General features: G+C 45.5%; 1 protein-coding gene across 2 annotated transcripts in view; it reads right to left on the bottom strand.

Moving 5' to 3' along the window:
- Window positions 1–2170: 2170 nt before the first annotated feature.
- Window positions 2171–20239, bottom strand: part of DOCK1 (dedicator of cytokinesis 1) — a 491171-nt gene continuing 473102 nt past the window's right edge. For both annotated transcript variants that reach the window (XM_012781384.2, XM_012781385.2), the window contains exons 49-52: window positions 16063–16261; window positions 12319–12463; window positions 9400–9551; window positions 2171–5868 (exon numbers count right to left, since the gene is read on the bottom strand). In XM_012781384.2, coding sequence (XP_012636838.1) covers window positions 5773–5868; window positions 9400–9551; window positions 12319–12463; window positions 16063–16261 — 592 coding nt within the window. In that variant the 3' untranslated portion in view covers window positions 2171–5772. The remainder of the gene's footprint in view (window positions 5869–9399; window positions 9552–12318; window positions 12464–16062; window positions 16262–20239) is intronic.

The following is a 20239-nucleotide window of genomic DNA, read 5'->3' on the forward strand; positions in this document are numbered from 1 at the left end:
TTCTCTTTAAATGAGGACATGCCCTACAGAGCCACAGCACACCCTCAAGGTAAAGAAAGTAACACTGATGATACATCACTACCAGGCAATCCTGACACTCCATTCAAGTTTGCCAATTGTCCCAATAAATCCACCGTAGGAAAGGATCTGGGCTGCATCATGTGTTGTGTTTATTTGTTGTGTCACTTTAGTCTCCTTTAGCAAGGACTAGGTAGGTCATTCGTGGCCTGGGCTCTTCTCAAGATTATAGGCCAGTTTGTTTGTTTTTTTCCCATAATAGCTTTATTAAGTTATAATTCAACAACCACGAAATTTAGTACAATTCAATAGCGTTCGGTATTGTCAGGTAGTCAGGCAGCTATCATCACTAATTGTACAACATTTCATCACCTTAAAAGGAAGCCTGTCTGCATTAGCTGTCATCCCTCCCAGCCCCCGGCCACCACTTACCTGTTTCCTGTCTCTGGCTTTGCCACATCTGGACATTTAATGTAAATGGAAGCATGTATGAATGACCAGTTGTTTCCTAAAACGTCCCTGAATCGAAGTTCGGCTGACGTTTCCTTGTGCTCAGATTCTGATCACGCATGACGGGTAGGAACATCGCGGACCTGATGCTGTGTTTGCAGAGCGCTGTATCTGGGGTGCACAATGTAATTTGCCCCGTGATGCATGGGCTCTTTTTTTTCTTGATTAAGGTGGTGACTGCCAGCCTCTTCTGCTATGAAGTTGTTGCTTTCCCTTTGTTATTAATAAGTATTTCGTGAGAAGATACTTTGAAATTATGTGAATATCCTGTTCCTCATCAAACTTTGAATGTATTCACTTACTGACTTTTATCAGTATGGACACATAGAAAAGTCCTACTTTATACAAAGGGTTAAAAATCTGTTGCTATCATTATTTATTTTGATGGTCATATTGTCCCAGATGTGGCCAGTCCTGTAAAAGCTGATCTGTGCTGGCTTCAATGTCTTTTTGACATGTCCCCATTATTTCTTGAGCACTTCCTTATATTCTGGCACAAAATGTTGTACATTATCTTGTATTCCTGGCCCTGGAATCAGCCGTTTCTTTAAGAAGCCCTGGTTCATTTTATTGGAGACTATTTAGAAGCCAAAGTATAGATGGCATTTAGCACTTCCCAAAATTGAAAATAAATGTTAATTAGTAGCAACAGTTTAAACCCAGGTGCCAACAATTGAACAAAATTACCGGAGATGAGGAAATAGTGCTCTGAAGTTAAACGAGGCACAGCCCCCATCCTGGTGGTGGGGAGGGCAGCTCTCTTGCTGCAGACATTTGCATGACAAATCCTGAAGTCCTAGGTGTTGTACACCAAGGGAGTCAACAGAAGAAAAGACCAGAAGAGCCATACGAGGCGGCTGGGTAAGGCTGGCCCAGGACCAGCAGCTCCCAAGCCACTAAGGCGAAGGACAGGAGCAAGGAAGAGAGATGGCAAACCCGGAGCTCGGCACCAGGGCTGCCACACGGGGAAACTGCCGAGTGGGACTGGGGCGGACCTAGAGGAAGGGGCACCACACTGCTCTAGTCACAGCCTCAGCCTCACAAGCATTTAGCAGAAAAAAGAAATTCTGTTCAGACTTTCAACAGGGGGAAACCTGAGCATGCAAAGTAGCTTCCTGCAGATGAAACGGCCTTGGAGGATGGAAGACAACCAAAGGCGGGTAGAGGGATGGGGGGAGGAAGTGGGGGAGAGTTTGGAAGAGAAAGAGAGAGGGAGAGGAAGGAGGAAGAGAGGGAGGAAGGCAGAGAATGACCGGGCAGCTGCAGTGAAGGAATAGGCCAGATCCATGAAGGAAGCCATCTTGGATGTTGTAGTCCCAAAAACACTGGCGATGCAAGCAGTTGGTATTATCATCTGAGTCATGAAGAAATTCATGACTGCAGAGGCTAAGTGGCTTGTTTGGGGTATTTAGATTTTGAGATTCTAGTGAAGATAACCATAAAGTTACCTCTTTCTGCCAAATGCCACCTTAGTAGAGGAGGTTTGCTGTGGTCCACCCCTCTGTGTGTGTGTGTGTGTGTGTGTGTGTGTGTGTGTGTGTACAGAGGGAGAGATTTTAAGGAATCGAACCGTGCCAATATAGGGGGCCAGCAAGTCCAAAATTTGTAGGGCTGACTAGCAGGCTAGAAAGGCAGGCAGGAATTAATGCTGTAATCTTGAGGCAGAATTCCTTCTTCTCCAGGAAACTTTCAATTTTTGCTCTTAAGGCCTTCATCTGTTTGGATGAGGCCAACCCACAGTATTGAGGATAGTCTCATTTGCTTAAGTCAACTGACTATGGATGTTAATCACATCTACGAAACGCCCTCAGAGCCACACCCACATCAGTGCTGATTAACTGGCTACTACAGACCAGCCAGGCTGGCATGTAAGACTACAACATGACTGTTTTGCCCAGGGCTGAAACTATCTCACTGGAATTATCAAAATGAGCTTTGCCATGCAGCAAACGTCTAGGGAGTCCCCACTCCCCATTAGAGCTTGGGACACTGCATGGAGGCCATGACACAACTTGGGAGGAGCCGTGGCTTCTCCTTGTGGTGGGAGATAAACAGCCAGTCTTAGCTTATTGAGGTGCAAAGTTGCGAGCCCTACAGGTTGCCTGTTTTTCTGAGCCATTGTCAATAAAACAGTAGATGTTTAATTCTGAAAAGGCAGATTGCCAAAAAAAGTAGTAAACGTCCTCAGACTTTTAGAAGTAAGTAAAATATTAAAAAGTAATCAGAGAGAGAAGTAAAAAGCAAAAGCTAAAATCCATTAAACCAACAAAGACTTCCGTGAACATGAAACAAAGTCCCATAAAAGAATCCAGAGCAGAAGATAATGAACTCTGTAAGGAATTTAAAAGATCAAATCTTTACATGAAAGAATTATCTAAAAATTGATTAAAAAATAATTTCTTTAAATACTAGGAAGCAATCTTCAAGCACCAAGGGTGGTTTTCAAATAAGAAAAAGACAATTCCATTTATAAAATATAGCTTATTTTAACTACTTTGAATAAAGATTTGAGGAAAGCACTTATTAAACTAGACAGTTAAAGATGGATTTTGAATAGGACAGAAAGCATTTTGGAAGGCAGAATAGTAACACCAAAATTTAACTGAATATGTAAGAGCTAAATTTGGCTTTGAGCTTCCTGGCAACCAAAGCAAAAATAGAACATCAGAACCTCACCATTCCTATTTTAGAGCATGCATTCTCAAAAATGGAATATCTCCCCAAAGGGAGTGAAAATTGGTCTTGGGAGACAAAAAGTCTTTATATTTTAACATAGAAAGCATAGATATACATAAGGTACATGAATAGATATGTAGTATAAACTACTGCTGCATAGTAGTACATATAAGCAGATACATAGAATATCTCCACCATTGAAATTTCATCATGAGAATGATTAGTGGGAAAAAATATCTGAGGATCCCTGAGAGGAAGCTGTGGGAAGCAACAGTTGAAAATACTGCTTTGGAGTAAAAGAAATATTTCATTGCATCTGGAGTGGCAAACCTTCCCCCAGAACCTCGTTCCAGCAGGAACCTATCCAGAAGACGCCTGCTGAGGCCAGTTCCCCTGTGATTACTGCAGTCCATCCCCTGACTTAAAAGATGTGGAAATTTTGTGTCCGCATAGTGAGTCTGAGAAATGTACTCATATGTAACTATATTAGCAAATTTGTAATTTATATTAGGAAATTTCTGTGACATTTCATTGTCTTCATTTTCCTCCCTCTGCTGTTCTGTGTTCTCCGCATGCTTCCCAGCCCTGGAGCCCCTGTGGGATGCATGGCCACCGGGGTCGTGGGGGGACGCTCCAGCCAGGGTCGTGCAGTTTGAGGATTAGCCTGGGGGGTGGGGGAGGAACAAGAACCCAGACACCATTTCATAGTACAGGCTGGGCTCTCCTGTACTTTCCCAGGTTGGGTGCCGATTCAAATATTTTAGAGTTGTGGATAATATCCAGTTTCTAACACACTGGATAATATCCAGTTTCTAATACATGACAGAGGATGAATATTTATCTTATTGCAAGAGTAAGGAGTTGCACACACACACACATATTCCATATTCACACAGGTCTATAGTTTCTCGGGGCAGGACTGGATATTTACTAGTGTGCATAAACTGGGGGACAGCTATCGAGCAAGAGAAAGACCCTCTGAGCTTCTCGGGCTCACAGCAGCCTCCTCCTGGGCCTGGCTGGACGGGGTGGAGGGCACATTCTATGGTTTAAGCGTGTCTGGCAAGAACAGAGGCGAGAACCCTGTACATTGAGAAGAGGACCCCGTGGCCTTCTTTGCTTCTTGCCACCTAAGATTCAGCCTGGTGGGTCCTGGAGAAACCTCTGAGATCTTCCTGTCTCTCACGCTGAATCAATCAGCCCACTAAACAAAGCCCTCTCTCGAATCAGCAGCTGAACAGAGGCGTTAGTGATGTGCAGCCAGAGAGCCCAGGCCAGCGAGGGAAGACAGTGTCATCCAGCGCTTTGCTCTGCTCTGCTCCATAAGGACAGTCAGCCATGCACGGGGACATGGATACTTCCTGCCTGGGCTCCAAATCAGAGACAATTTGTGTGTCACCAAACTCTTTAAGAAAGCAGAAGAGAAACAGCAGCATTTGTATGTTATAATAAAGGACAAAAACATAACATGTCAAACACAGTGTTTTTTTAAATAACATTTTATTTTTCATTGTCAACGATTAACTTTTGAGCCTACTAGAAGAGTATAATGATTATAACGAATAAAAAAATATAGATGATAGAATTAAAATATTAGGTTATACAAAGTTAGTTTTAAAAAAATCATTGTCCACCAACATTTTCAGGACTTTGTAGCTCTGAAAAAAAAATTAATTTGTGTGTGTGTGTGTTTTACATTTCCAGCAGTTAAAAATTAAGAACACATGTTGAGAATCATTTGCAGATGCCTATTGTAATAAACAGAAAGACCATGAAAATTAAAACAAGTTCTAAGAGCCGTCATATATACAAACTTCTGTACAGAACGAGGACAAAAAGAATTCACCCAATTAAAACCATCTCTTGTGGTATACATATCCTTTTTCAAAAAAGAATGAAAATTTGTCTTCCTATACTCATTTATTTTTCCATTTGATTCAGTATTCTTAATGGTGTTTCCACTCCATAAATTAGTAACTGTTCAGTAGCTGAGAAATGTCCTACTTTAAATTATACCTGGGGAAATCAGGAGCTTCCCTGAAAGGGCTGAACTTAATTGTTTGGTGTAGGTTGAAGACACGTTCAACCAACACAAAGTCACCACTGGTTGCAGGAGGGGATGACATAATGTCCCACGAGTGTGAGCTGGGGTTCTGGCCTATAGAGAGACCGAGTTTTCTTACGTATTGTCACTCCAGAGCTTCTCAAGGGTGATGTTCCAACCTCTCCTACTTGGCTATGCTCAGATCAATTGAGCTCTTTGCTAACACAAGTCATTTGGCACAAAAAGAAAGGGTGTTTGGGCAAGACTTAGGCTCTCTCCAAGACTGACACACCCAGAGGCCCCCAGCTTTGATAAATGCAAGGGCACATCCCGGACCCATAACCCACCTTGCTCCATGATGCTAAAGGCCGCTCACTCCATGGCTAGAAGTGGCCTCCTTTGATGGGAGAGCAATTGCACTAAAAGTTAGACGTCACAGGCCCAGTGAGGTAAGCGCCAGACACAGAGGAGACGGAGGGGCAGGAGCGACAACAGCTCGCTCTTCCCAGACAGTCCTGTTGCTTTCACTGCACGATCCCGGAGTCCACTGACGTCTGCTTACGAGTGGTCTTTGGAGGGGGAGGAGGTGGTGTTTTGCTGGGCAGTGGAGGTGGCAAATGCTAGAAGACAAGAGTATGAGGAAGACATCACATTTTTGATGTTTTGACAGGAAAGAAACCGTCTCTAGGTGGGATGTGACCTGGCACCCAGCTGGGCCGGAATTGCCTCTCCACGGGACTCAGCTCCACCCTATCTGACTCAGGGCTGGCAGGGCTGCTCTGCCTGTGCCTGGGCAGCCACGGGCCTTTCTGACGTCTCTGAGTACTTTTCACAAAGACTGCACAGTCCAAGAAGTACCACTTCCCTTTGCGTGGCTGTTTCAAATCCAGGTGCTACTGATCTAGCTACTGATCAAACAAGTCCCTCGAGATGCTCTCCATAGGTGAGATGAGAAACTGTCCCTTGCTTTCAGAACTGAGAGCAAAGGTCAGCAAACTTTTCCTGGAAAGGGCTAGACAGTAAACGTTTTCAGCCTTGAGGGCCACACGGCCTCTGTTGCAGGGACTCAGCTCTGCTATAGCAGCTGGAAGGCTCCCATAGACGGTATGAAAAGCAGTCGGTGTGATTGTGTTCCAAGAAAACTTTATTTGCAAACACATGTGAGTGGCTGGCTGGATTTGGCTCAGAGGCCAGAGATCACCTTAGATTCACATCTTTCCAATGTAAAGACGATGGAAAACCCCTGCTTAGGGGGCCTGCTCGAGTGCGCATGACTCAGGGAATTGCTGCCCTGTTGCTCTGGGTAGCCTAACGCCCGTCGCAGATACCCGAAGTGCAGGAGGCGTTCTGTGAATAGGGTTGACCAAAAGGGCAATGAATGGGTGAGTGAGCGAATAAATGAATGAATGAAGAAATGAATGAGCAAGGGACTGAACAAATGAATGAACAAACGAACAGGTCAGGGTACGTGGGAGCATGCCATAGGTAGAAGGAACCAGAATGAAATCACAGAACATTATCATCTAACTTAAGAGTAAGTGTGGATTTTTAGCAGCCTCTCAGGGAAGGTTCGAATTTAGCTGAATGTGAGAAAAGAAGTTTTCAAGGACAGAGCAGTGACGCAGTCGTCTCTCACTCACTGCCCGAATTTCCTCCTGGATCACAGACAGGTAAATACAAAAGTGACCTAGTGCTTAATGTGAAGAGGAGAATGAATGTGGAAAAACAAAACTGACAGAATGATATTATTATATGAGTACATGACATAAAAAGGGAAGCAAATTAATAGACTTGTAAGTCCTTACGGTTGGTGAGAACAGTTAGAAGAGGCACCTATTTTGAGGTCGGTCAAATTGCTTGTGTATTTACAGGCGAGAGCCAGACACACACCATCTGACAGGACCTGCTGCTGCACGTGCCCTCGTGTCAGCTGCGAGAGCGCCAACGCCAGTTTTATCACCATCGAGCTCAGTGATAGCTCAGATGACTGATGGGAAGAGCCATTTTGAAAGAAATGACAGCTTAACGCGGCAACACGAGGAGACAGAATCGCCTACAAGCCTGAGGCCGATCGATGAGAGTGACAGGAGGATATCGATCACCCCGTGGCATGATCAGTATCCTAACGCAGCTCTCAGGGACTGCACAAAGAGAGCACCCCAGGAAACGTGACCGCTTCTGCCTAATTAAAACATAATAACCACAAGCGTGTCACCTGAACACGCTCTCTTACTGCAAGTAAATTTAACAAGAAACAAATACCAAAGAGACTTGGGTAATTAATCTGATTGAATTCACACCCCCTTTACAAATTGAGCTGAAGCTAGTGCACATTGGTACCTTCCTTAATCAACTGCATGTGGCATTGGTAACTTAGAATGATGTAGCTAAGAAATGGGGACAATAAAATGTTACCCCAGAGTTGATTTGTCACAGAGATGGAATTGGTTGTAATTCCAAGTTCAGAATTTTCAGTTGACTAATGTAGGGAGACCACGGGTACATTCTTGCTTTTCCAATAAAATAAAGAGATGAAAATAAAGATGTGATTGATTAAGCCATTAGGAAAACAGTACTTCAACCAACCTGATGTTCTTGCTGGGCCCTGTGAATCTCCTTTTGTTCTAACATGTAGTAAAAAGTGCCTGGGAAAGGTCAGGCTGACATTTCTTTCATGCTATGAACCTTTCCAGCCTCCCAGGAAACCCCCTTCATAGGGTAACCCAGTCTCTTTGTGGCATCTCTAGGAAGGGCTGGCCTATTTAGATGGCACTTGGGGCTCAGAAGTGCAATCTGTCCCCTCAATATCAAATATGAAGTCCCACTGCTTTGGTTTTCTTATACGAAAGGAATGATCAAATACATATACTATAAATAAAACCCTCTCTCTTGCACTTCTCTCATAAGAAGATAATTTCCTTGTAGAGCACTCAATGAAAAAGTCTCCATGTAAAAAAGAAAAAAGAAGAAAAGGCATGTAGAATTTATATTGTTTATTAAGGGGAAAAAATACACCTTGCTGTTACAAAAAAAAAAAAACGCAGCCACCTGACAGCTCTCTGTCTACCACACTCTGCAGGAGTTCTGTGGCCACGGAGTTACTGTATTGAGGCTGGATGGCAAAAATACGACCAGCCGCACAGATACACACAGGGATATTTTATTCTCCAGACTGCACTCATTTAATTTTCTAAGGTTGTGAATAATCTGGCCTGGGGAGGGTTGAACCTGGAAGCAGATGTTCCTGCCACTGCTGGGTAAGTCACCCGTGTGCTTCCTGCTCCCAACCTGCACATGCCCTGGCCCTAAACGACAGACACCCACAGGGGTGAGCAGTGCCGACAGCAGCCTTGAGGATCAAGAAAGGAATGTGGGGGACCTAGACAGAATGTTTCTAGAACGTCACTGATAATAGAGGCACCAGTTTAAGTGGCTTTTTAGCATTTTTAGCTCATATTTGCATTAGTAGGCAAGGAGCACACTGGCAGGGTTAATGACTAAAGCAGTTTCCACCGGGGACCAGTGTCGGGGACCAGAGCTGAAGAGGGTTGGAGCTGTGCTCAATGCTCATGGAGGCCAGGACTGCTGGAGGAAGCCAGACCTGCACCCCCGAACCACAGTGGGGCCCGAACCGAAATGGGGAGAGCTTTTGGGGCTGGGGGCTCAATGCAGGTGACGAGCCTGGCTCCCCTCTGCAGAGTCTGAGAGAACCTGCTTGGAGACGAGCTCCCAAGGGCCAAGCTGGGGTGCACCAGGCACTTGCCTGCCAGACAGGGCGACATTGGCCACCTGCTGGAAAGAGTCAGACAAACCTCCTGATGGAAAAGCTACTTCTCCAAATTGAACTTTCACCAGAACTGCACCTCCAGTGTCAGGGTCTCCATGGTGATGATGACCGTTTGGGACCTGTCACTTGTTGCCTTGTTCCGAAGCAAGATATTGAGCTGTGCTTTTCGATACAGTTATTGATAATGACATAGAACCACAGACTTGCACACCAGAGATCTTACTGCTTTGACATCTTTTCTCAAAATCAAATCCTGGGCCCACTGAACAACTTTTCTCACGTGCTCACGAGCCAATATCTGGGATGAGGATTCCCACGCTGTGGAGTGCAGTCACTGAAACCCGTGCTGCAGATTCCGACTTACCCTCTGGTGTGGAGGAGGGGGCGGGGGTGTTGGGGAGCCCATCAGGTCCTGGTTTTCCATCAGGTTTCCATAGTCTGCCGTGCTGCCCTTGAGGGGCAGAGGGGGTGGGACATCGGCCACGTCCACTCCGGTCATGCCATTCAGCTCCAAACCTGCAAAATTGGGTCTGTTTAAAATCAGAGTGACACCCGCTGAGCCAGACTGCTCACAGGCCACTCCATGTCCCCTCTGGGAGAGGCAGGGAAGGAGGAAACGGGTTTGTCAATAGTGCAGACAAGAGGAGGCAGTGGCAGAGAACACAGAGAATGGGACCCCCTTTCAATGGCAACGTTCTGGAGAGAGAACAGAAGGCATCGATGACAAGTGAAACCAGAAGGAGAGCAAGGCATCAATGACATTACTGTAAAAACAGTAATGTCAACCGCAGCCCTGCTGATCCCTGCTTGCTTGCCTCAGTGGCGTCTGAACAGCTGGGTGCCACAAGGACTGTCTAAGGCTGCTGCTTTCAAAGCCCAGCCAGGGCTCAGTAGTCAGCCCCCGTGGTTGTCACCTGGAGAGCGTCACTGAGCGAAGTCTCACGTGGTGGCATCCGACCAGCCACCAGGCTTCAAATCTCTCTCCACAGGAAAAGCCACAGCCATACGAAATGAAGTTACTAGCAGTCTATTTCACTGTAGCTGTTGCTTTAAATACCCCAAGGGGAAGTGCGACTGATTTTTAAAGTAAACTGCAAAAGTAGCCGCTTTGAAACAGAGGACTAATCATTAAGGCGGGATATTTTCTCAACTCTTGCTGAGAATCTTAGAAATAATTTGTTTTCTTTAATATTAAAGAAAGAAAAATTGACATTTTTACTGATGAGCCTCTTTGAAGTTTTCCCCAAGGATCCATCTGATGAAAAATCCTTCGTTAGGAAAATGCTTCCTAGGAGGAGAGCTGTGTCAGTTATTCAGGACGCTCTGCCAGGGAACGGAGGGGACAGGCAGGCAGCTGATGGTGTGACTGTCCTCATGGCTGGTGCCCATTTTATTGTGGTAAAATACGCATGACATAAACCTGCCACGTTAACTGTCTTTCAGTGTACAGTTCAGTGGCATTAATTACATGAGCCACACTATGCACGCACGTCACTATCTAGTTTCAAAGCGTTTTCATCATCCCACAGCAGAAGTCTGCACCCACTAAGTGATAACTCCCCACCCCTCTCTCCCTCCAGCTCCTGGTGACCTCTATTCTACTTTCTGTCTCTAGGAATTTGCCCATTCTAGATATTTCATATACCTGGAATCATGTAACATTTGTCCTTCTTTGATTAGTCTATTTCACTCAGCATAATGTTTCTGAGGTTCATCCATGTCGGATCATGTGTCAGAACTTCCTTCTTTTTCACAGCTAAATAATATTCTGTTGAATGGGTATTTCTGAGGATGCACATTCTGTCTATCTGTCCATCAGCTGATAAACGTTTGAGTTGCTTCCACCTTTTGGCTCCTGTGAATAATACTGCTATGAACACTAAGCATCTGTTTGAGTCCCTATGTTCAATTCTAGGAACAGGATTACTGGGTCATGTGGTAATTTTATTCCACTTCTGAGGAACCACCAAACTGTTAACGGCAGCAGTAGTGATAGTGCTTGTTTTAAATATTAAAAAAAAGATTTAAATATTAAAAATTTTTAAAATACTTTTAGAAAAAGATCATGCAGCCATAGTGTAAGGATGTGAAAATGTGCCACCCAGAGACCACATCCCCTCCTGGGCCCTGAAAAACTCTTTGCTCACATGATGAGGCTCATCCACTCTTGCAGCCATGATGCACCACTTTCTGACGTCCTCCAGAGTCACTACCACTTTCCTTTCAGCAGGCAGAGAATTGGGTGCACAGGACAATCGTTCACTGCCTTCCACAGCCCACTCACGGGGCCAGTGCCCTCCTGCCTTGGACTCTTCCCTCTGGCCACAGCTAGGGCGATGGGCTCTCTTGTTCTATTGCAGTCCTCATCCCCACGCCCTCCTCCTCCCTTCTGACATGTCTGAATTTAGTGGTGAAAAGCTGGTTACCACTCATAGTGGGTTGAATGGCATCCCTCCAAAACTTGGACCTCTAAGGTCTAACCAGAACCTCATAATGTGACCTTATTTGGAAATAGAGTCTTTGCAGGTATAATTAGTAATAGTTAAGCATCTCAAGATGAGATCATCTTGGATTTATAGTGGGCCCTACATCCAGTGACTGGTGTCCTTATAAGAAGGGGAGAAGACACAGGGGAGGAGGCCATGTGAATCTGGAGGCAGAGATTGGAGTGATGTGGCCACACTCACAAGGATGTCAGGGAGTGCTAGCAGCCACCAGCAGCTGGGAGAGAGGTGCCCTGCAGATTCTCCCTCAAGCTTCCAGAAGGTACCAACTTGCTAACAGCTTGATTTCAGACTTCTGGCCTACAGAACCGTGAGAAAATAAATTTCTGTTGTTTTGGCCCACCAGGTTTATGTTAACTTGTTATAGCAGCCAGAGAAACTGGGCAAACCAGAAAAATCAGTTATGTCCCTTAGCACTTCCAACCTGCCCGGAAGTGCTGTTTGACCGCACGTTTCTGGTAGACCTAAGGCCTCGCACGGTTCAGTGCCCAGTGCTACCAAGCAGGCGCTGCCCCAAGTGCCTCTCAAGTCCCTTCCCAACGGAGGGGGTGAGACTGGATGGACCCCAAACTTTCTGCCCATTAGGTACCAGAGAACTGATTTGCTGAGGTCCAAATGCTACAGCCTGTCCCGTGGGACACTCCCAGTAAGTCAGGTGCTCACCCAAGCTCCCTCCATCTGCTGCAAGTAGAGGAAGAGCTTCTAACTTTACAGCCTTCCATTAAGGAGAAATCATGACACAATAGCAGGAGTTCAGATGTGGAGGGTGTCCCACTTACTGGACTGCAGGCTGAAGTTGAGCTTGGCCCGTGGTGTGACTGGAGGGGGTGTTTGCTGAGAGGATGGTGACACCGAGAAGCGCCTCTCACTTCCGATGACATTGATCACCTGGCTCTTCGGTCTCTGGGGCCGCAGGGGACTGATCTATGGGGAGGGGCATAAAGAGCACAGTTAGGGATGTTATGGGCTAAGTTGTATCTCCCCCAAAATTCATATGATTTAGTCCTAGCCCCCAGAACCTCCCAATGTGACCTTGTCTAGAAATAGGGTCTTTGCCAATGAGGTCATTAGGGTTGGCCCTCATCCAATATGACTTGTGTCCTTATAAATAATGGATATTAGGACTTGCATGCATAGGAGAACATCACATGAAGATGAAGGCAGAGGTCAGGGTGATGCCTCCACAATCCAGGAGATGCCAAATATGCTAGCAGCCACCAGAAGCCAGGAGAGAGGCCTGGGACAGATTCTCCCTCACAGTCTTGGAAGGAATCAACCCCGCCGACACTTCGACCTTGGACTCTTGGCCTCCTGCACTTCGAGCTACGCTGCCCAGCATGTGGTACTTAGTTACTTAGTTACACAGCCCTGCCACATGGACATAGGGTCTCACAGTACTCTGGCTATGCAGCCTGGGGTGGACAGCACATCACAGGGTTCCTGATATCAGTGCAAAGTGGCAGAGTGCTGCTGGAGGCTGCCCAGTCGCCCAGTGAGTTCTTAACCCTGCAGGGTCAAGAACGAATTGAATGGTCTGCTCGGCTCCCACAACTCCCCTGCCATGCCCTTGACATTGTAGTCTGCCTTGGCAGGTACGTGAGAGCCCAGGAATGTGCCCGGGGCTTTCTTCATTCCTCTGCTGCTTCTCACACCTGCAGTCCTTACTGGGTGGGAATTCCTTTTCTCTCTCTTTCACCGCATTTTTCCTACTTGTCTCTGGCTTTTAGAGGCACTTGACTTCTCCCCACCTAAACGCTTTTCTCATTTGTTACAACAGTAAATTTTACTTATATATTTCTTACAACTTGGTCTCAGATCATTAGGCCTTGGGGACTATAAGCAATTACAAAATACTCTAAGACAGGAGTCATTAGAAAGGTATTAACCCAGCCAAAAAGGTGGAGTTGAGATTTTCCCCTCAGGAAGGGCAGGCAGGCCGGTGGGTGATCTGTGGGCCTGGTGGGTGGGCCATGGCAGTGTTCAAAGTCAGGCCTGCCGGTGGATGAGTATCACAGGCCACTGGCGACAGGCCAGCTTCCAGAATTGCCCTGCGCTGCTCAGGGAGAGCCCAGTGCCCAGGTGCTGCCCGGTATCTGCAGAAATGGCCTCATTGCAGGCAGCCGAACTGCCATGGGAGGCTTGCAAGTGCCAGGTTGAAGGTTGGCCTCTGGGGGCAAACATGCGTGGGGACCAGCAGCAGGGATTCAGGGACAGTTCAGGTGCTTCTCTCCTAGCTTCTCTCCTGCTGTCCCCTGATAGGCATATTCTGATCCAGAGAGTGAGTCAGAATGTCCCAGGAGGCCACCCCAGTGAAATGCAAATTGCAGCCTGAAGGCTTTGGCTCAGAGAAGCTCAGTGAAATTGTTGATGATGCAAATCACGGGCCCAGCCCTAAGGGGTGAAGAGAAGAAGGCGTTGCAGAAGCTCTGGCCTGAGGGGAGGCCAGTGTGGGGAGGGCAATGGGGGGATGCCAAGGGACCCAAGGGACCACCCTGATCTGTTGTGCATGACTGCTCATGGGCACAAGGAGGCCTGAACAAGAAACTTCAGGCGTCTGACAGTCAGGTGCCTGACTGTCCTCACAGACCTTGCTGGCATCTGGCCCTTGGAGGACTCTGTCCCTTTGTGGACAGACAGGTGGCTGGGCTGGACCAAGAATATTAAGTCTGTCCCAGCGGGAGGTCAGGATTCCTGGCTTTCTGACATTGCAGCCATGGTCATTCTGAGACTAGGTCAGATGCTGACAGTGAGGGCAAGTTCTGTGCTCTATCACTGGTGAGTTCTTGTGGGCTTATTGAGGGTGCCAGGGTTAGCTGTGGGGATGCCATGTGACACTGCCCCAGGCCCTGTCCTTTGCAGGTGTCCTAGTAGGGAAGCTAGGGACAAGGCAGGGACAGAAATTGCACTGTGCTGGCTCGGTGCCTGGCCTGGTATGTCCTTGGATTTCTTTGCACACAACTTAATCGTGATCAACTCTGCCACTTGGCTCGATTTCTCTGAGGCCCTCCATTTTAATATCTTAACACGGAGTTTGAATATAAATGTACAAAAGACTTGCATAGTGCCCGGCACTTAGTAAATATTCAGAAATGCTTCTTTTAATTCTCCCACCTCGTTACAATGTTTTGGGACTTGAGAAATCTACCTGGAGCTTGAGAGAAGATCTCAGCTCACCTGAAGGAGTTGCTGGCATCTCAACTTTGCAGAATAGTGAGCAGAGAATGCCGGGCAGTACATCAGAAACCCCTTAATCTCATTAAGGCAGAGTGCCTGGGTGCTTCACACCAGCTTCTGGCCAGTGCCTTCCCTGGGCCCTGACACCCCTAGTCCACCTTGTGCGACACTGAGCCCCTCAGCTTAGCTGCAAGCCACAACACGTGTCCACAGGCCTCAGAGCAGTGCTCGCCTGCCTGAAGGCTGTGTCATGGCTGTGGCATCTAACTTCTGCCTCTAGACAGCCAAGCAACATACAATCCCTGTCTGAGTGGCGTGCAGTCTGGATGAACATGCCCTCTGGTACTTAGCTATAAACAAGCAGTGAAGTACATCTTATTAAAAGGTAGTCCCATCTGAGCTCTCTGATCAGGCAATGCTTTTATCACCACCCAGACAGAGTCAGCCAGGCCACCGGCTACTGCAAATGCCCACCCATTTCTAGGGGACAGCTGCTCCAAGCCTGATTTCACCTTTGAAGCTGAAAACCTAAGAGAACTGCTTTGTTATTTTTGTTTCCACTCTACAGAGAGCACTTTCTCAATCCAGTGCACCCCAGAGGCAGTATGGGCCTCATTTCTATACTCAGACTCCAAATGCCACTGAGCCCTTCTGGGAGGACCCGCCTCCAGGCCCTTCCCTGGGACAAGAGCATGCCCCAAGGTTTTCTCTGCCTTCACACGCCCAGGACTGTGGGATGAACAGACTCACTGCGATTTTTAATGTCAACTCACCAGCACATGTCATGTTAAGTCCCCGTAAGTGCTTCTGAAACATGGTCAGGTGATTTAAATGCAGAGCAGATCAGGAAGGGACAACAACATGAAACTGAGCCCAGCTGGTGGAGCCCAGTAGGAAGGGACATTGGGGTCCTATCTGAGCAGATCATAGCACTTGGGCAGCAACTGTGGCTTAGAGATTTCTAGCTAGGAAGGGGCGAGGGAAAGACATTAGCTAACAAAGAGTGCTGTTTTCTGACAACAAAAGCATTCCGACATTGTCAACAAGTACAACAGAGCTGCAGAAAGCCTTGAAACCTGTGTGTGGGCCCTGCTGGCGACCTCCCTGACCTGAGCCCCTTCGAGATGGAGGATGGACGCTAAGACCAGCCTCCCCCAGACTCTCTGTGTCTCTCATGGCCCCACTGGGTCAGGTTACTCAAGGCTAGGGATGAGGAGGATCCCAGGTTTTAGGGTTACTACTTTGCAGCAAATTCAATAAAACACAGCGGACAGCCTTGTTGAATACAGCAGGAGCATAGGCAGGTCCCAGGAGGTCCCGCAGTAAGAGGGGACAGCCTGTGGAATTACCGTCTCGGAAAGGATCACAGCTTCAGACTGCTGTAGGGAGATGTCAGTGGGTTTAAACTCCTTATCAAATATCTCTTGATGTTTGCTGTTCCTTTTCTCCTTCTTCTTATCCTTCTTCTCCTTATCCAGGTCATCCTTGTCCAGCTTGTCCTGGGACCTGGAGTGCATTTTCTTTGGCAGGAGTGGTTCCAGGGCAAACCTAAGGGAAACGTTTTTTTAAATCAGTGTCATCTGGATGGGGAGCAATTGCTTTCCACCCTGCAGACACCTGTAAAGTCCCTCGCAACTCCTCTAAATGCTGACTGGGACTCGCAGACTTTTATAAGGACGGAAATGATTTAAAAGGGAGGCCGAGGGCGACTTCAGATACATAGTAACCAGCTGTCAGGGCCGTGTTTCCATCCCAATGAAAACAAACTGGGAAAAGATAGAACACTTATAGGACAAGAGGGCAAATGTGAAGTCTGATGGGGTACTAGATGATGACATTAAGGAATTATCGTTGATTTACGACAGTAGAATGGTATTTGGGTATATTTCAAAAGGCAAAACCCTGGCCTTTTAGAGATTTATACTGAAATTTTCACAGACGCAATGGGGAAAAATAGGCAGGTGCCAATGCAAAAACATTTCTGGTACCTTAATTCTGACCAAGTTTCTATGATTATAGATTTATGGGTTGCTTCTGTGTGAAAGCCCTTTGGATGGCCCAGCCAGAGGCAAGCCAACTCAGCTCACTGGGACTTGGGGACACCTTCAGGGTTTTAGTTGACAAATGAGCTAGAGACAGAGGACCTCAGTCCCAGTTCTGCCTCTTGCTGGCTACACTTGACGTCCTCTTAACCTCTGGCAATTTGATGTTCTCATTTACAAAAGGGAACGAGAACACCATCCTCCTTCTGCCTATGGACACCAAATAGTTGCTCTAAAAACATGATGATAATCAGACCACTGAGCAAATGGATCTGGGGCTAGCTCAAAGGTATGTGTCAAAAGGTTAGTGTGCACACACATTTACACACATTGCATTTTGCCATTGTAACACAAGATTGGCATGTTCATCCTGTTTCTAGTAACAGGGGGGAGAAGTATGGATCTTATTCTAAGATTGGACTTTTATCCCCTACAGCTCCTGCTATAATAAGGAGTCAGCAGAGAGGCCAGCACGGATAAAGTATGGACACACTTGAAAAACCTTATAGCTAAACTCATGTGTTAGAATCTTATATTTTCAACAGAGCCTACCCTTTGTAGCTCCCAGCCCTTAAAGCAACTTCCAAGCCAGGCTTCCTTGACCACCTGGAGAATAACTTGGTTTCTTTGAGGGGAGAATGATTTCAGAGAAGATAATTTGGAAAGCAAGTCCCATTTTAATCCTAGCTTTGGTTTCTCTTAAACTTATTTCCGAATGGGAAATTTGGAACATAACCACCGCGCTGATGAAGAAGGCCATGCAGCAACCTTGCTCCCCAACATGGGACATGTAACACGGTCCATGCTGAGAGGGACCAGGAAAGGAAGGAACATTGACAAAACTACACTTAAAATCCTCTGCAGATGCAGACTGCCAAGAGCAAGAATCACATCTCCTACTTTTTTGCTTCTCTCTGTCTAATATGGCTGTGGAGAAGGATCTGTCATTAAGGTATGTGTGCTATTTAAACACATCCAATCGCATTGGATCTAAGCATTGATTATCAACAGCTGTTAATGTCACCAAAACTGAGAGAACCAGATATGATGGACCTCTGAATGGAAGAACATGCAACTACCCACGAAATCGTCTTGTCTCCATATCAAATCTGAATCTGATCAAACCTCTGCATTCAACTATGAACACTGCGGAGGACAGAGACACACATCAGACAACTCTAGGACACAGCAGGGAGCATGAAACATCAAGCAACCTAGATTTTTCAACAAATAAATTACAAGGAAAAGAAAAAAAAGTGGATTAAAAGAGACTTAAAGAGATAATATCAACCAAGTACAAGCTGAGAACTTGTAAAAAAAAAGCATTCATGACAATGGTATTAACACTAATATATTTTGATAAAACAAAATTCCTGTTACGTGTGACATAAACTAGATTACTACAAAGTTTACATAAAGTAATATAGTTATGTGTTTTAAAAACGAGGTCAGGCCCTACATTTTAGAAGTTCATACTGAAATATCCATAGATAAAATGACACGATAATTGAGATTTGCTGGAAAATATAATATGTGGGGAGGAGAGGTTGGGATGCAGACTGAAAGAAGATTTGCTAAAAGTTGGCAATTGCTGAGGCTGGCTGATGGGACACAGTGGCTCTTTATACTTTCCACTATGTATATGTCTGAAATTTTTCTATAATAAGAAGTTTAAAAAATTAAAAATGATTGATGTAACATACCAGCACTGACTTAGATCATTAAGGCCTTTAGAAACACCTGAATTGTTCCACCTGGATATACATTAACCAATAAATCAACTTTCATTAGGCATTAAATATTGTATCTATTATATTATAAGCAATAGCCAAAAATTGTCATGATTTTATCATAGGTTTTGCAGAACTTGAGATAATTAATGTGGGCCAAAAAAGGATTAGGAGACATCTTCCAGCTCAGGGAGACCTACGCTGTAAAATCCTGATGAGTATACAAAGAAGCAAGAGAAAGACAGGGAGAGTTTTAAATTTTTCATATTATGAGAAGCAACTGCCTGCAGGATGAACTTTATTTTGCACGTAACCTGTGCCATTTGAGACCAAAGCTCATTTTCTCCACATTAGTTAGATAGCGAAGGGTGCTAACCCCAAGAATGAACAAAAATCAGGACTCTAATAAAGATGCCTTCTAGTTAAAGGTTAAACAAATGCCTTCTGGGGAGAAGCTGCCTGCCCAAGCTCACATATTCATGTGTGCAATACACCACTCTTCTATCCAAAACCTCTCCATCAATTTCTACCCTAACCCCTACGTTCTTGGAAATATAAAAACCTTTCATAAGTAGCCTGGGGATTTTCTTGGGGAGAAGTTGAATTAAATTTCTTTAGCAATTTTTCTCTAAAGTGACAAGCACACATGATTTAAATACCTCTAAATTGAGAATTTCCATATGGACTTGGCCTTATAAGTACCAGACACTGATAAAAATTGCTGTTGAGAAAAAAAAAATTGTGGGTATAGTTTGCAGTTCCCCATTGGGCACATCAGTTGTTGGCAACAAAGGGCACTTAGAGCTGAGCTGTCCCTTGGGGCTCATTGGAAGTTTGTGTCTGCATGTTGACAGGGCCAGGAGCCTGTGGGCATGGTAGGGTGATGGATTGTAAACCAAATGGGATTGGACAAACCACAACTGTGCAAATGCGGCAGTAAAACAATTAGAAGTTCTTCTCTGATGTTTAAATTGCATGCAACATTTTTTCTTTTTGTATAATAAGAACAAACTTTCTATGCTTGCCACTCAGAAACACACACAAAAAATCAATAGTGTGGTTCTCTTTGTAATAATCTGAGCTAATGCAAGAGCCACAGTGAGTGCTCAATGAATGTTAATTAACTAGTCTAACTAGTAGGTTCTTGTTTCCCTCTTAGCTGCTTCGTACTATCAAGTACTCAAGAGGAAAAATGGTCCTCCGAAGTGGTCTTGTAGAAATAGGGTGGCCTGTGGATACTTAGAATAGTCAAAATCATAGAGACAGAAAGTACAATGGTGGCTGCACGGGGAGGGGGAATGGGGAGTCAGTGTCTAATGGGTACAGAGTTACAGTTTTATAATATAAAGAGCTTTGGAGATGGATGGTGGTGATGGTTGTACAGTAGTGTGAACATACTTAATGCCACTGAATTGCACACTTAAAAGTGGTTAAGATGGTAAATTTTATGTGTACTTCACCAAAATAAAAAAATTGAGATAATAAAGGATAATATGCCCCATATTTTCCATGGAAAATCGAAAGTATGGGACAGATGGTCATTCTCAGAAGTATTCAACTTAAACGGCATTTCCCTTTAAAAGGTAATAAAACTTACCAGAAACAAAACTAAACAAATAAAAAGTTTTGCTCTCAAGAAAAAACAAAAAAGAAGAAGGAAGAAAAAGAGGAAGGTGGCCAGGCCAGCTGTCACGGAAGCCTGTGTGAGGGTCGGCTGGGCGGGTAGTGCTGCGTGTGGAGAGTGGAGGCTGTGT

This window comes from Microcebus murinus, chromosome 14 (assembly GCF_040939455.1).
Source record: "Microcebus murinus isolate Inina chromosome 14, M.murinus_Inina_mat1.0, whole genome shotgun sequence".
Lineage (NCBI taxonomy): Eukaryota > Metazoa > Chordata > Mammalia > Primates > Cheirogaleidae > Microcebus > Microcebus murinus.